Below are 11,871 nucleotides of genomic sequence, written 5' to 3' on the forward strand. Positions count from 1 at the left end.
TCAAAAGGTCATATAAAAATAGATACAGAACAAGATCATATAACAAAGAAAATGAAGAAATGTACTACATATCTGCAGAGGAGGAGGAAAGAGAAGAAGAACAGCAACAGGAGCAACAACAACAACAACAACAACAAGAAAAAGAAGAAGAGCCAGAAATGGATTTAGGCAAAGAAAATGAAAATAATGAGAGTCAAGATATAATAGATAATGATGCTATGTTGGATGAAAATTATATGAAAAGAGAAAGTGAATTTTTTGGTTTTCACCCATTTAGTTTTATAGACGATGTTCACGAATCAGCCCATGATTATTGTGCAGATAGTGCAGATTTTATAGAGAGTTGCTTATTAGGGCACCCATTATTTAGTAATAAACAGGAATACAAAGATGTAATACAGGAGGTAAACTAAATAAATAAATAAATTAAAAAAAAAACTTATTTCTATTAGACATAATTTTATTAATATAAAATTGTATAATTTAGGGTACAGATAAAGTTTGGGGTTTACTCGAAGAAATATTTACAAACAATCTTAATAAATACGAAGAGTACTTAATATCAGATATATTTAATATACCAAGCGATTTAATTTTGCCACACGAAAATTCAAATCTATCAGCCTCAAAACCAACTAAAACGACCAATAGCACAGCACATTTATACAATAAATCAATAAATATTTTAGATAAAGAGTTGGAAGATCTCAGAACAAATATTCAAAAGCTTACAAATGATAATAGTAATAATAAAATTAAAATGCAAAATTTAGAAAACGATATAGGTTTATTAAAATCAATAGACTCAAATTTATCAACTGATTTTAATAATATCGAAAATATAAATATGATAAATCAACAAAGAAAAATTTTAGATTACAATTACCAAGTTTTAAAAAGTAATAACGATAACAATAATAATGATAGTATTAATAATAACAATAGCAATAAACAAACATCAATTTCAGTTCAAAAGTCAATTTTGGATAGAATGAATGATTTAAATATAAATGAAACTGACCAAGCTAATAACGAAAAAGAAATTAAATCGATAGAAGTTTCGAATCAATTGTTTGAAAGAATATCAAATAAAAATTTCTAATAAAAAACAATTTATTTTGTACATATATAAATAAAACCATATAGTTTTAAAACAATAGATTTAAATTTTATTTTTTTTCTTGTTTATTTATATTATTAAAATTTTTTGAGTTTTTTGTTGCTGTTGCTGTTGTTGTTGATGTTGATATATTATTGGTTATATTTACAAATTGCTTTCTAACTCTTTTAATAAAGCTCGAAAGATTACCAGTACTATTTAAAGTTTTAATAAGTTGGGATGCATTTGGGATGATTGGGGTGCAATCTACAATGAAATAGTCCTCTGTATTCTTATCCAATGAAATTGAAATTGAAAATTCTTTAAAATAGTTGTTTTTATCTATGTGCGTAAAAATAAACTTTAAACCTTCATTATCTATAGTTTTTTTAATAATAAGAAGTTTTATTAGTATATTGTTTTTTCTTTTAATAGTATATAGGGGTACCCCCATATTGATTAATTACTCTCTAATTTTTTAAAATCTAAACCTAAATATTTTTTAAATTGGAGTAGTGGTGTTGAAATATCATTTAACAGTTTGTTTGAATGCTCTTCAATTGATTTAATTGTATCTGATAGGTTTGAAAGTTTTTGTGATTCTTCATCGTATTTAATTTTTCTGAAATCTAAATCTAATGGTAATTGATCCCGATTCTTTTCAATTGATTTAATCTCGTTTTTTACAAGTTGAAGTTGCTGTTGTTGTGATTCTATTATTCTTAAATTTGATTCTTTATAATTGTTTAAAAATACTCTTTCAGATTTTAAGTCATTTAATTGTTCATTAAATGCTTGATGTTCTTCTCTGTGAAATTCAATATTAGCTTTCATAGTTTCAATATAATTTTCTTTCCATTTTTTAATATAGATTTCAATAAATTTCATTTGATTTTCACAATATTCATCTGAATATATATCTTCAAAATTTGATTGTTGTTGCTGTTGCTGTTGCTGTTGTTGATTTATAGATTGGTTATTTGCCATGTTATTTTGTGGATGTTGACTATAGCCAATACTATTATTATTTAAATTGCTATTATACATATTATTATTATTATTATTATTATTATTATTATTATTATTATTATTATTATTATTATTATTATTATTATTATTATTATTACTAGGGTTGTTGTTATTAATATTGATATTTTCTGTTTCCATTGGAGTAAAGTTATTATAGTTTATTTGATCTTGTATTATGGATGATGTATTTATCGATTTTGTTGATTTTTTTTTCCTCTTTGAACTTTTTTGTGAGTTTCTTAGCTGTGGTTCTTGTGTTTCCATATTAATTTAATTCTATAGTTTTCTTTTTTAATAATATTGTTGTTTATGTTTTGTTTATGTTTTGTTTATTAAATTTTTTAAAAAAAAATTTAAAAAATTTACATTTATTTTTTTTAAAAAAAAAAAAAAAAAAAGTTTTTTGGAGGGATAATTTTTATATTATAATTGTGTTTTTTATTTATATTTTTTACATTATCTAAAAAAGGTTTTAAATTGGAGTTACATATGATGATGTTAAGCCACCATCAACTAAGAAGGTGTTGGCAGTTACATAGCTTGACTAAATTATGAAAAAAAAAATATTAGTATAAAAAAAAAAAAAAAAAAAAAAAAAAGATATTTACCTCGTCGCTTGCAAGGAATAAGGCACCATTTGCTATTTCATTTGCATAACCAAATCTTCCCATTGGGAGATGAACTAAACGACGATTTCTTTTTTCATCAGTATTAAGGAATTTATCTAAAAGTTCGGTTCTTAATGGACCTGGGCATAATGCATTGACTCTGATGTTTTGTCTTGCGTGGATAATTGCTAATTCTCTAGTTAATGCTAATACACCACCTTTACTAGCAGTATAGGCTAATATTTAAATAGGGTTTATTAAAAAAATACATTAGTATTATTATTAACTATATTTATTTAATAATTGAATATTTACCAATTTGAGGGGTTGCAGCACCCATTAAAGCAACAAAACTTGCAGTATTAATGATTGTACCACCACCGGCTCTTTTAAGGGCTGGAATTCCAAATTTACATCCTAAAAATACACCTTTTAAATTAACATTCATTGTTTTATCCCAAACTTCTTCGGTAGTATTAACAGAGTCATCATCTTCAGAGATCATAATACCGGCATTGTTAAAAAGGATGTTCAATTTACCAAAAGTTTTTTCTGCAGCTTCAACCATTTCTTTAACATCAGCGGCTTTACTGACATCAGCACGGAAAAATGAGGCTTCTCCACCATTGGCTTTAATTTGGCTTACAACTTCTTTTCCTTTGATTTCATTTAGATCAACTACTAAAACTTTGGCGCCTTCTTTTGCAAATAAAAGTGATGATTCTTTACCTACACCATCTGCTCCACCTGTAATTAATGCAACTTTTCCATCTAATCTACCTTTTTCTGGATAAAAAAATATTAATTTATTTTAATCTTTTTTTTTTTTTTTTTTTTTTTTTACATATTCAATAATATTGGATCTTCAAAAAAAAAAAAAAAAAAAAACCAATGGGATATACATACTTGTTGTTGAATAGGCTCTAAAATTCAAAAATGTTTGATGACCAACTGATTGGATTTTTTTAGAGTTGAATAAAACTTTGAACATATTTATGAAATAAAAGAAATAAAAGATAATAAATAATAAAAAATAAGAGAAAAGAAAAATTTATTAAATATCAATGTGATTGTTGGAAAAAAAATTTTAGAAAAAAAAATAAATTAAAAAAATAAAAAAATAAAATTAATTCAATTAAATTTAATATATTTTTTTTTTTTTTTAATTTAAAACAAACCCAGCCTTTTTACAAACCAATATATTTTTTTCTTTCTCAAAATATTATTTTCATTTAAATTTTAAATTTTTTTAGGGATGATCAATGTATATGAAATATATTTACTTATATGTAATGAGACTATTTTAATAACACAATGTTAAAAAACAGATTCATTTCTTTGGGTAAGTGTTTAAAAAAAAAATTAATTTTTTTTTTTTTTCAATTTAAATTTAAATTTTTAAAAAAAAAACAAATAAATATAATATTTGTTTATCAATTTAAAATTTAAAATTAAAATCTTAACCCACCCCAACAACATATTAAGTTATAAATAAAATTAATATAGATGATAAAATTGTTTATTAAAGTAGTTATAATAATTAATAATAAAGAATAAACACACAAATAACCACAAATAAATTAAATAATTTTTTTAAATTTTTTAAATTTTTTAATTATTTTTTTTTATTTTTTTTTAAATATATATTTATTTTTACAATTGTTTTATTAGTTAGTTATTTATTAAATTATTATAATCAAAAAAAAAAAAAAAGAAAATAGTATTAATGTAAATTATTTTTTGATAAATTAAATAAATATCAGATCAAAAATGAACAATAATAATAAAAATGAAAATAATAAAATTCAAACAAATATAAATAATATTAATTGTTCCCTAGAAAAAAGTTTCAAAAATAATTTTAATATAGATAAAAATAATTCAACTCATTCTTTATCGTCTAAAACATACGATTCTTATAGCATTACAAGTAGCAAGGATGGAAATTTTACAACTTCTGATGATTATACCACTTCAACACCAACATCTCTATCATCATCGACAATATCATCAACAATATCAGAGGATCACCCCGATATAAATAATAGTGTATCTATTGAAACAAATAATAGAATAGATGATAATAATACCAATAACCAAAATAATAATGAAAATGATAGAACATTGTCATTTATGTCCCAACAAAAAGAACAGGTAAAGCAATTAGAAGAAAATCAGGATAAAGAGGATCAGGGGAATTTAGGTAGTAACGATATTCAAGGTGTAGTTATAACAAAGAAATGTAAATCAGATTTTGAATTTATTAAAACCATAGGAAAAGGTTCATATGGAAAGGTAAAACATGTTGCAACAAAAAAAAAAAATTTTAATAATAATAGCTTTTAACAAATTTTTTCAAATTTAGGTTAAATTGGTAATAGAAATTGAAACAAAAAGGGTTTTTGCAGCTAAAATATTAAACAAAAAATTGGTAATTAAAGAAAAAAAAGCAAAATATGTAAATACAGAAAAAACAATTTTAGATTCATTGGAGCACCCAAATATTGTAAAATTATTTTATACTTTTCAAGACGAAATAAATCTATATTTTATTCTAGAGTATTGTCCAAATGGTGATTTGTTGGACCAAATTAAAATCGCTGGTTGTTTTCAGATCAGTGTGGCTCAGTTTTATGCTGCAGAAATATTAATTGCTTTAGAGTATTTGCATTCAAGAGGTATAGCGCATAGAGATTTAAAACCAGAAAATATTTTATTAGGTAAAAATAAACATTTAAAACTTAGTGACTTTGGTATGTATTTAGAACTATTTTAAAATTGTTTTATTTTATTTTTTAATATACTTACTATCTTTATAGGGTCAGCAAAAGTTTTAGGATTGGATAATAAAAGTAGATCAGGATCATTTTGTGGTACAGCAGAGTATGTATGCCCAGAGTTATTAACAGAAAAATCAGCAGGAAAACAAGCTGATATATGGTCATTTGGGTGCCTTTTGTATCAATTGGTTAGTGGTAAATTACCATTCAAGGGATTCAATGAATATCAAACATTTTTATTAATTACAAAAAGAGAATTCCAATTTCCAGATAACTTTGATGCGACATGTTGTAATTTGGTTGATCAGTTGTTAAATTTAGATCCCTACAAAAGACCAACAATTGCAGAAATCAAAAAGCACCCATTTTTTAAAGGTATACAGTGGGATACATTATCAGAGCAAACTCCACCACCAATCATACCAAATGAACCTCTATCACCATTTCCATCACCTGGCTCAACAAGAAAAAGAAGATCGATTTCATCACCACAGCTTTACCAACAACCCAAACAACCACCTATTGTATTAAAACCTCTAAATATTCAAAACAATGGTCCAGTTTCATTAATAAAATCAAACGAAAGTATAAATAGTCATCATAGTGGCGGCAATATAGAAGATAGTGGCCTATCCAACACATTAAATACAAATATGAATATAACAACATTAATCGTACCAGATGTAGTTCCAACGACAGCAACAACGGCAACCCCACCAGATACCATTGACCCAATTCATAATAATAATACAAATAATAATAAATATATGTTAACATCATCATCAACTGGTAACTTATTAACCAAACCTCAACAAAGAGAAAGAGCATCCACTACAACACCATCACCAACATTTTTATCAAATCATCATAACCAACATCAATTACTTCAAAAACAAACATTTTCTTTATTCGATAAACATTTATCCAGTAGCAATTTAAATAAATCTACAAATTCCGACAACAATGAATCTACAATATTATTAAAACCAACAGAGTTAATATTAATGAATAAAGAAAAAAAAAAAGAAATTAGAAACGAACAACAACTAAATGAATCATTGCAACAATGGAATAGTTTTTTATTACCCAACGATGAAATCATTCTAGCATGTAGTTTAACTCTAAAAAGATCAGGATTAGTCAAGAAAGAAAGACAACTTATTATAACAGATACTCCAAGAATATTTTATGTAGATCCAATAAAAATGATTCAAAAAGGTGAAATTGGTGTTGATAACTCATCTGCTCAGTTCAAATCTTCAAAACATTTTATAATAAACTCTAAAGGTCGTTCAAGACACTTTTATGTATTAAATAGTCAAGCAAAACAATATGTGGATTTAATAAATGAATTAAATATGTTATCATTTAAATAAACAAACAAATAAAAAGAAATAAAAAACTAAAATGTATTTTTTTTTTTTTAAATTTTTGTTTTATTTTTTTTTTTTTATTATTATTTTTTATTTTGGAAATCAATTAAGATTTTCAAATGTATAAATAATTTTATGATTATTATTGTATGATTATTTTGATTGTTTTAAATTACTATTTTTAAATGAAATTGTAAATTTAATAATATTTGAAAAGAAATCTTTTGATGAGATTGTGCCATCTTCTCCAAAATAGATGCAACAGTCTTGGAATTGCTTTTGAGTATCTTGGGAGAATTGTTTTAATGTATTAAAAGTTGTATTTGTTGTTGTATAGAATGGCTTCATAATTTCGTTGAAGGTATCTTTGTGAATTGGTGATTCTGGTATGGTTTCATGATAGCTTATTTCTTCTTGAACTTGTTTAAATTTATTATCAATATCAGAAACTTCCTCTAAAATACTTTCCAATGATAATTGTGCAACTTTTTCTACTAAATCTAATTCATTATAGAATTGTAAAAGTTCTGGTTGATTTTCACGGATATATATTTCTATAAAATCTACAACAGTATGTTTTTGATCTTTGCTCTTGGTTTCTGAAAGCTTTGATAATGAGTCTAGTTTAAAACCTTTGGTGGAGTTAAGATAGGTACCACGATTTAAGATACTACCAATGTGGAATATAACTTTTAATACCTTTATAAACTTCTTACTTTCACGTAATTGGTTGATGGCTTTTGAAAGAGTTTCGAGGTTAGCTTGGATTTGTTGCATAAGGGAATCAACCTCGAGTTTAAAGAGATAGCATTTAATTTTTTGTTGTAAGTGGTTAATTGACATCATTTCCAATAAGAATCTTTCGGCATTACCAACATTATCTTTATCTCCATTGTATGCACTTAATAAAAGGTACTCTTCTTCGGTGATTGGTAACATGGCATCAAGAGCAATTAATTGTTCTACAGAGAGTTTATCGTTATCGAAACAGAGGACGGCCTCTTTGATTGCACCGTATGATAACTTGAATTGTGATAAAAGAATACAGATATTATTGGATCTACGTAAGTCAAGGATAGTAACTTTGATATTTGGAATGGGTGCTTCGACAGAGTTTGATGATGAGGCTAAAGAGTTGTTTGATGCATTTAATTTATCTTTAGCTAAAGGAGAAAGTGAAAACCATGATTCTACTAAAGTTTGATCATTATCATTACCTTTAACAGGTGAAAGATTTTCCCAGAATGTTTCTTTTAATTTTTCTTTTGGAATAGCATTCCAATGAAGTTGTCTCATTTTCTTTTGCATTGGAGTTAAAGATCCACCAGCTTTCTTTGGTGTATTTAATGCGTTACGTTGTAATTTCATAACAGCTGGTGGTGGTGGTGGTGGAGGTGGAGGTGGAGGTGGTGGTGGAGCACAAATTGGAGCTGGGTTGTCTGATCCTAAAGATAATGAGGCAAAGTCTGGGAGTATATCCTCTTCTTGTGGTGTAGAAATTGATTTTTTAATAATTTCATTTTCATTTTTAACAGTGGCAGCAGTAATTTTATTAGCACTATCTAAAAATGGACTTGGTGGGTTTGATAAGGTGGTATCCTTTGGTACAGCTGATTTTTTTGCTGAATTTAATAAATCTGATAACTTGTTATTACTTGAAATTTTTTCTTTGACACGGTTAACCATATTATCGATAAAGGTTGGTGGTTCTGGTACTTCAGTTGAACTGGAGGTATATTTCCATTCCCAATCAATTTTCATACGGTTCTTTAATTTCAAAATGGTATTTTCTCTTTTGGCTTTAAGTTCATTAATTTCCTCTTTGCTTTTTGTCGAAAGTCTATTTAAGAAACGAGTGGTAACACTATCACCAGTAAAATTGGTACTTGAATGATGTTGCTGTTCCTTTAGTACAATAATTCTTTTCCAGACCAATGGATCTGATGGTTGCGAGAATGCCAACATAGCCTGTTGAACTTGTTGTTTATTATATTCGCCACTAAAACGGAATCTAATACCGTCGTTGCCTGGTAAACGTTGTAACATAACTGTATCATCTTGATTACAATAAATAGTATCTGTTATTAATTGATCCATTTTATAAATAATAGCACATAACAATCCATCCTCTTCTAATAACAAATGACCTTGTGACAGCTTTCTTTTTGTAAATGTTTCGACTGCTAATGTAGCAATTTCAACTTGTAATATTCCTTTCTATAAAATATAAATATTTTATTAGTTTATTTCTTTTTTTTTTTTTTTTTTTTTATAATTAAAATAAAAAACTTACAATCGAAAAATGTTTCATTGTATTTGCTTGAATAATAATTTTATTTGCTAAAATAATTTCATCTTCATTTTGTCTTATAATTGGTGTTTCCTTTTCAGTTAAATATACATAACCAATATCTAATTCTGCTAAAGAATGAATATATTTTTTTGTTTTGTTTAGTGTATAGATTAAAATACCCTCTTCATTGTTAATTGGTTTATTTAATAAAACTAAAAAAATAAAAAAATAATTAGAATTTTGAAAAAATTATAAAATTAAAAATAAAAATTAGAATCCACTTACAAGCATCTTTTAATGCATCAATTTCTAATTCGTAATTTGATTTCTTTTTTTTTGTAATTTGTGAGAATAAGTTACTAAACTTGGTGGTCCAATCAGATGACGTGTTTGTATTGGTTGGTGGTGCTTTTGTAACTGTATCTTTATTATTATTATTATTGTTATTAATATTTATTGTATTTTCATTTTCATTATTTATTTGCTGTTGTTGCTGTTGTTTAGAGTTACTATCAACTCTAATAATTTCGTTTGTTGGTGGAAGGAATAGCATATTTATTTGAATTGGTACATCAATGTCATGCATACCCAATTTATGTTTAATCTAATATATAATTATTTATTTATTATTTATTTATTTATTTATTTAATTTATTTATTTAATTTATTTTTATTTATTTAATAATATAACTATTATCTATTTATTTGAAAATATAAAAGACTCCCCACCGTATTAATTTTTAAAAAAAATTTAATAAAACATATGTGTGATAATATATTTAATAAAAAAAAAAAATTAAAAAATTTTATCAAGATCTGCTTTTAATTGTTTTTAACTGTTAATTTTTTATTGCAAAGGCGCAAAAAATTAAAAAAATTTAAAATTCAAAATGTGAAAAATAAATTTTTGAATTTTTGTGTGTAACATTTCTTTTTTTTTATTTTTTATAAATAATTCAGAAAATTAAACAATTTTTACCATTTCATCTTTTACCAGTGTTGAAACAATACAATGAATCTAACCATCGGTTACATTTAAATTTAAAAATAATATCTTTTTTACAACAATAAAAAAAAAAATGGTGTAATATTATCTTAATAAACATAAAAGTATAAATTTATGATATATTTATAACAATCACATCTACCCCTATCTTTACTCTTTAAAATTTTGATTGACACAATCAATTTTTTTTCTCATTTTATAAATTAAAATTTTGTATAAACCAAAAATTTATTTAAAATGAAATAGATATAGATATTTCCTATAAATTAAGAAATTTAAACATGTTTTAAACACATATACACCCACCACAATCACACACACATACACAACATTCACACTTAATTTATTTAATAGATATTAAAAAAAAATAATTCACTAAAGATATATGAAAAAAAATTATAAACTTAAAACAAAAAAAAAAAAAAAAAACTTTTTTTAGATAAATGATGAACTCCAAAAATATATAAAAATTTAATTAAAAATTTAAATCAGAGTATAGGCAATCTTGTATTCATTAAGATTATCTTTTTTTTTTTTTTTTTTTAGATTAAAATTTTAATATTAAAATTTTAATATTAAAATTTTAATATTAAAATTTAAATAATTTATTTTAAACTAATTCCTATTACACGTTATCCATAAAATAACAATGTCATTTTAAAATAATAATTATTTTTAAATAAAAAAAACAGAAAAAAAATAATAATTTTAAACATTACATTGTTCTCAAAACCTATATGAATAGATTGTTTATTTTAAATCAAATCAAAATAACTTGTTTCACTCATTTTCCCCCAAAATAATTAAAAATAAAAATATAAAAATAGATTTATTAAGATAAAAAAATTTTAAAACACAAAAACACACACACAAAAACACATATATCTTTTTAAAAATAAAACATCCATAATTAAAAATAACAATATAATTTAAAATGAAAATGACCAATAAAATAAAAATAAATTTGTAAATAGATGTATCACATTCACACACTCACAATAGGAAAAAAATAAATTTAATATTTTAAATTCAATTGATTCAGACACACTAACCAACTCACTTCGCTCATACGATACAATAAAAAACAATGTACAACATCCTTTAAAATGAAAAATTATAATTTTATCCAAATTTGTAGTTTGGAAAACATCACATCCCTTGGGGTGTCCACACATAACACCATTGTTGTGTTGTTTTTTTAAAATAAATTTATCCTTATAAAGGTAGTGTGGGATTAATATTATTGTTTGTTTTTTTTTTATTAATGTGTGTTTAATTTGGGGGTATATGTTTGTAAAATGTTTTTCTTACCACTAACCCACTTTCATTTCAAATATTTTATTATTTATTAAAATGAATATATAAATATAGTGTTTAGAGTGTGTTTTTAAAATATAAATGTAGATAATATCACTATTCATTTTTCTAAATGTATAGTGTTGAGCGAGAGTAAGAGGAATATTATTTAGAACCAATTTAGAAATAATTTACATAAACAATCAAAAAAAAAAAAAAAAAAAAAAAAAAAAAAAAAACCCCGGGCCAATAACCCTTTAACCCCCTTTTTTTAATTAAAAAAAAAAAAGTTTCATCCTAAAAGGCCCCCCCCTTTTTTTTAAAATTGGCATTAAAAAAATTTTGTTGGTTTTTCTCAAAAAAACCCCCCACCCCAAATTTAAACAC

General features: G+C 24.3%; 6 protein-coding genes across 6 annotated transcripts; 3 read left to right on the top strand and 3 right to left on the bottom strand.

The window, feature by feature from the left end:
- Positions 1 to 59: 59 nt before the first annotated feature.
- Positions 60 to 1,134, top strand: DICPUDRAFT_98444 (uncharacterized protein; the record flags this gene model as incomplete). The annotated part of the gene is made up of 2 exons (XM_003289593.1): positions 60 to 404; positions 488 to 1,134. 2 exons carry the CDS (start codon positions 60 to 62, stop codon positions 1,100 to 1,102), a joined length of 960 nt encoding a protein of 319 aa, XP_003289641.1. The 3' UTR covers positions 1,103 to 1,134.
- Positions 1,135 to 1,169: 35 nt separating this feature from the next.
- DICPUDRAFT_154037 (uncharacterized protein) lies at positions 1,170 to 2,392 on the bottom strand (the record flags this gene model as incomplete). The annotated part of the gene is made up of 2 exons (XM_003289604.1): positions 1,170 to 1,477; positions 1,567 to 2,392. The coding sequence occupies 2 exons, from the start codon at positions 2,390 to 2,392 to the stop codon at positions 1,170 to 1,172; spliced, it is 1,134 nt and encodes a 377-aa protein (XP_003289652.1).
- A 141-nt stretch (positions 2,393 to 2,533) lies between these two features.
- Positions 2,534 to 4,066, bottom strand: DICPUDRAFT_48737 (uncharacterized protein). The gene is made up of 4 exons (XM_003289605.1): positions 3,643 to 4,066; positions 3,052 to 3,522; positions 2,737 to 2,972; positions 2,534 to 2,672 (listed from the first exon to the last, which is right to left on the bottom strand). Exons 1-4 carry the CDS (start codon positions 3,725 to 3,727, stop codon positions 2,601 to 2,603), a joined length of 864 nt encoding a protein of 287 aa, XP_003289653.1. The 5' UTR covers positions 3,728 to 4,066; the 3' UTR covers positions 2,534 to 2,600.
- An 803-nt stretch (positions 4,067 to 4,869) lies between these two features.
- Positions 4,870 to 5,935, top strand: DICPUDRAFT_36122 (uncharacterized protein; the record flags this gene model as incomplete). Its single annotated transcript, XM_003289594.1, has 3 exons — positions 4,870 to 5,031; positions 5,102 to 5,489; positions 5,556 to 5,935. Coding segments are annotated over 3 exons (930 nt in total), but the record flags the coding sequence as incomplete, so codon positions are not given.
- Positions 5,936 to 6,156: 221 nt separating this feature from the next.
- On the top strand, positions 6,157 to 6,920 carry DICPUDRAFT_92348 (uncharacterized protein). Its single transcript, XM_003289595.1, has one exon. It carries the CDS (start codon positions 6,170 to 6,172, stop codon positions 6,890 to 6,892), a length of 723 nt encoding a protein of 240 aa, XP_003289643.1. The 5' UTR covers positions 6,157 to 6,169; the 3' UTR covers positions 6,893 to 6,920.
- Positions 6,921 to 7,042: 122 nt separating this feature from the next.
- DICPUDRAFT_36102 (uncharacterized protein) lies at positions 7,043 to 9,768 on the bottom strand (the record flags this gene model as incomplete). The annotated part of the gene is made up of 3 exons (XM_003289606.1): positions 7,043 to 9,106; positions 9,183 to 9,394; positions 9,468 to 9,768. 3 exons carry the CDS (start codon positions 9,766 to 9,768, stop codon positions 7,043 to 7,045), a joined length of 2,577 nt encoding a protein of 858 aa, XP_003289654.1.
- Positions 9,769 to 11,871: the final 2,103 nt, after the last annotated feature.

This window comes from Dictyostelium purpureum (assembly GCF_000190715.1).
Source record: "Dictyostelium purpureum unplaced genomic scaffold DICPUscaffold_184, whole genome shotgun sequence".
Taxonomy (NCBI): Eukaryota; Evosea; class Eumycetozoa; order Dictyosteliales; family Dictyosteliaceae; genus Dictyostelium; species Dictyostelium purpureum.